Genomic DNA, 2,394 nt, shown 5'->3' on the forward strand with positions numbered 1-2,394 from the left:
TTAAACTAGCTGATATTTCTGGTATCCCCAAATCAAACAGCCCCCTTAAACTAGCTGATATTTCTGGTATCCCCAAATCAAACAGCCACCATGAGCTTTGTTTGTCTGACTGATGTCTGGCACTCCTTCTAGACCAGCTACTGTATCTATTGTCTGGTGGTCCTTCTAGACCAGCTACTGTATCTATTGTCTGGCGCTCCTTCTAGACCAGCTACTGTATCTATTGTCTGGTGGTCCTTCTAGACCAGCTACTGTATCTATTGTCTGGTGGTCCTTCTAGACCAGCTACTGTATCTATTGTCTGGTGGTCCTTCTAGACCAGCTACTGTATCTATTGTCTGGCGCTCCTTCTAGACCAGCTACTGTATCTATTGTCTGGCTGATGTCTGGCGCTCCTTCTAGACCAGCTACTGTATCTATTGTCTGGCTGATGTCTGGCGCTCCTTCTAGACCAGCTACTGTATCTATTGTCTGGCGCTCCTTCTAGACCAGCTACTGTATCTATTGTCTGGCGCTCCTTCTAGACCAGCTACTGTATCTATTGTCTGGCGCTCCTTCTAGACCAGCTACTGTATCTATTGTCTGGCGCTCCTTCTAGACCAGCTACTGTATCTATTGTCTGGCGCTACTGTATCCTTCTAGACCAGCTACTGTATCTATTGTCTGGCGCTCCTTCTAGACCAGCTACTGTATCTATTGTCTGGCGCTCCTTCTAGACCAGCTACTGTATCTATTGTCTGGTGGTCCTTCTAGACCAGCTACTGTATCTATTGTCTGGCACTCCTTCTAGACCAGCTACTGTATCTATTGTCTGGCGCTCCTTCTAGACCAGCTACTGTATCTATTGTCTGGTGGTCCTTCTAGACCAGCTACTGTATCTATTGTCTGGTGGTCCTTCTAGACCAGCTACTGTATCTATTGTCTGGTGGTCCTTCTAGACCAGCTACTGTATCTATTGTCTGGTGGTCCTTCTAGACCAGCTACTGTATCTATTGTCTGGCGCTCTGTATCTATTGTCTTCTAGACCAGCTACTGTATCTATTGTCTGGCGCTCCTTCTAGACCAGCTACTGTATCTATTGTCTGGTGGTCCTTCTAGACCAGCTACTGTATCTATTGTCTGGTGGTCCTTCTAGACCAGCTACTGTATCTATTGTCTGGTGGTCCTTCTAGACCAGCTACTGTATCTATTGTCTGGTGGTCCTTCTAGACCAGCTACTGTATCTATTGTCTGACTGATGTCTGGGGCTCCTTCTAGACCAGCTACTGTATCTATTGTCTGGCTCTCCTTCTAGACCAGCTACTTTAGTCTGGTGGCCTTTTGAAACCAGCTAGCTCATCATCTCTGCTTCTGACTGATGTGAGGAGGAGAGATAGCTCTTTCTTTTTAATGGTGGGTCTATTTTGGAGGTGTTTCTATTATCTGTGGTTTAGAGTGATAATGATGTGTCTCTCAACAGGCCCTCATCCTGAAGGAGCTGTCTGTTATCAGAGACCATGCCGGCAGCGCCTGCCTCAGAGAACTGGACAAGACCAACAGTCCTCTGATTATGGCTCTGTGTGGCTCCAAAGGTAGGTCAACTCACCAGCCGCGGAGGTTAAATTCTGCCTTTACCTCACACATACACTGTCACACACACTGTCACACACACACTGTCACACACACTGTCACACCACACACACACACACACACACACACTAATCACATGTCAGGAGCTCTGCCTGTACCCACTTCTAATAATAAGGACTAAGTGGTTCTTATTCACTTCAGCTCAGACTTCCTGATTCTCTCTGATTTTATTGGCCATTAGAGCGTTGTTGTCATGGGAACAGCTAGGCTACACTCTGTTTGTTTTATGGATTATTAGGGGTAGTACTGACCTGTAGCTGACCTGTATGCTAATATAGTCATTTATAATAGCCTTATTTCATTTTTTTCCCTGCTTTAGGCTCTTTAATTATCTGTTTATGGTAAGATGTACAGTATAGTTTGTTGTCCAGGAATAAAAAATATGCTCAATGGAGATTCTCCACAGATTTCAAAAGCTTAGTCTGTGTCCAGGAAACCAGCCCATGGGTTTTAAGGCTGGGGTTGGCGACAGGCGGGCTTGTTTTAAAAACCGGCCTGCGACTTTTTGTTGTTGTAAAAATGACTGTCAAATCACCAGGAATTCAACTAAAAAATTAGTTTAATTCAGGAAATATTTTCCCAAGTATTCCAACGAATAAAGAAACAAGAGACGTGATCTTGTCTCGATGTCATCAAGGTACGACGTTGTTTTGGGTTTTAGTTGTCAATTTACAGAGTTCAAAATTATTATAGTTCTGTTCAGGCCCTCCCGACCATTCACTCTGACAACAATCAGCCCCCGGGGCTGAATCTAGTCTCCCTACC

The 2,394-nt window shown here is 44.9% G+C and overlaps 1 protein-coding gene across 1 annotated transcript in view; it reads left to right on the top strand.

Annotated features, from left to right (window-relative positions):
- LOC124042221 (DNA-directed RNA polymerase III subunit RPC1) overlaps nt 1-1,784 on the top strand; it is a 26,942-nt gene extending 25,158 nt beyond the window's left edge. The window contains exons 17-18 of the mRNA XM_046360641.1: nt 1,460-1,571; nt 1,771-1,784. Coding sequence (XP_046216597.1) covers nt 1,460-1,571; nt 1,771-1,784 — 126 coding nt within the window. The remainder of the gene's footprint in view (nt 1-1,459; nt 1,572-1,770) is intronic.
- Nucleotides 1,785-2,394: the final 610 nt, after the last annotated feature.

The sequence above is a fragment of the Oncorhynchus gorbuscha genome, linkage group LG08 (genome assembly GCF_021184085.1).
Source record: "Oncorhynchus gorbuscha isolate QuinsamMale2020 ecotype Even-year linkage group LG08, OgorEven_v1.0, whole genome shotgun sequence".
Lineage (NCBI taxonomy): Eukaryota > Metazoa > Chordata > Actinopteri > Salmoniformes > Salmonidae > Oncorhynchus > Oncorhynchus gorbuscha.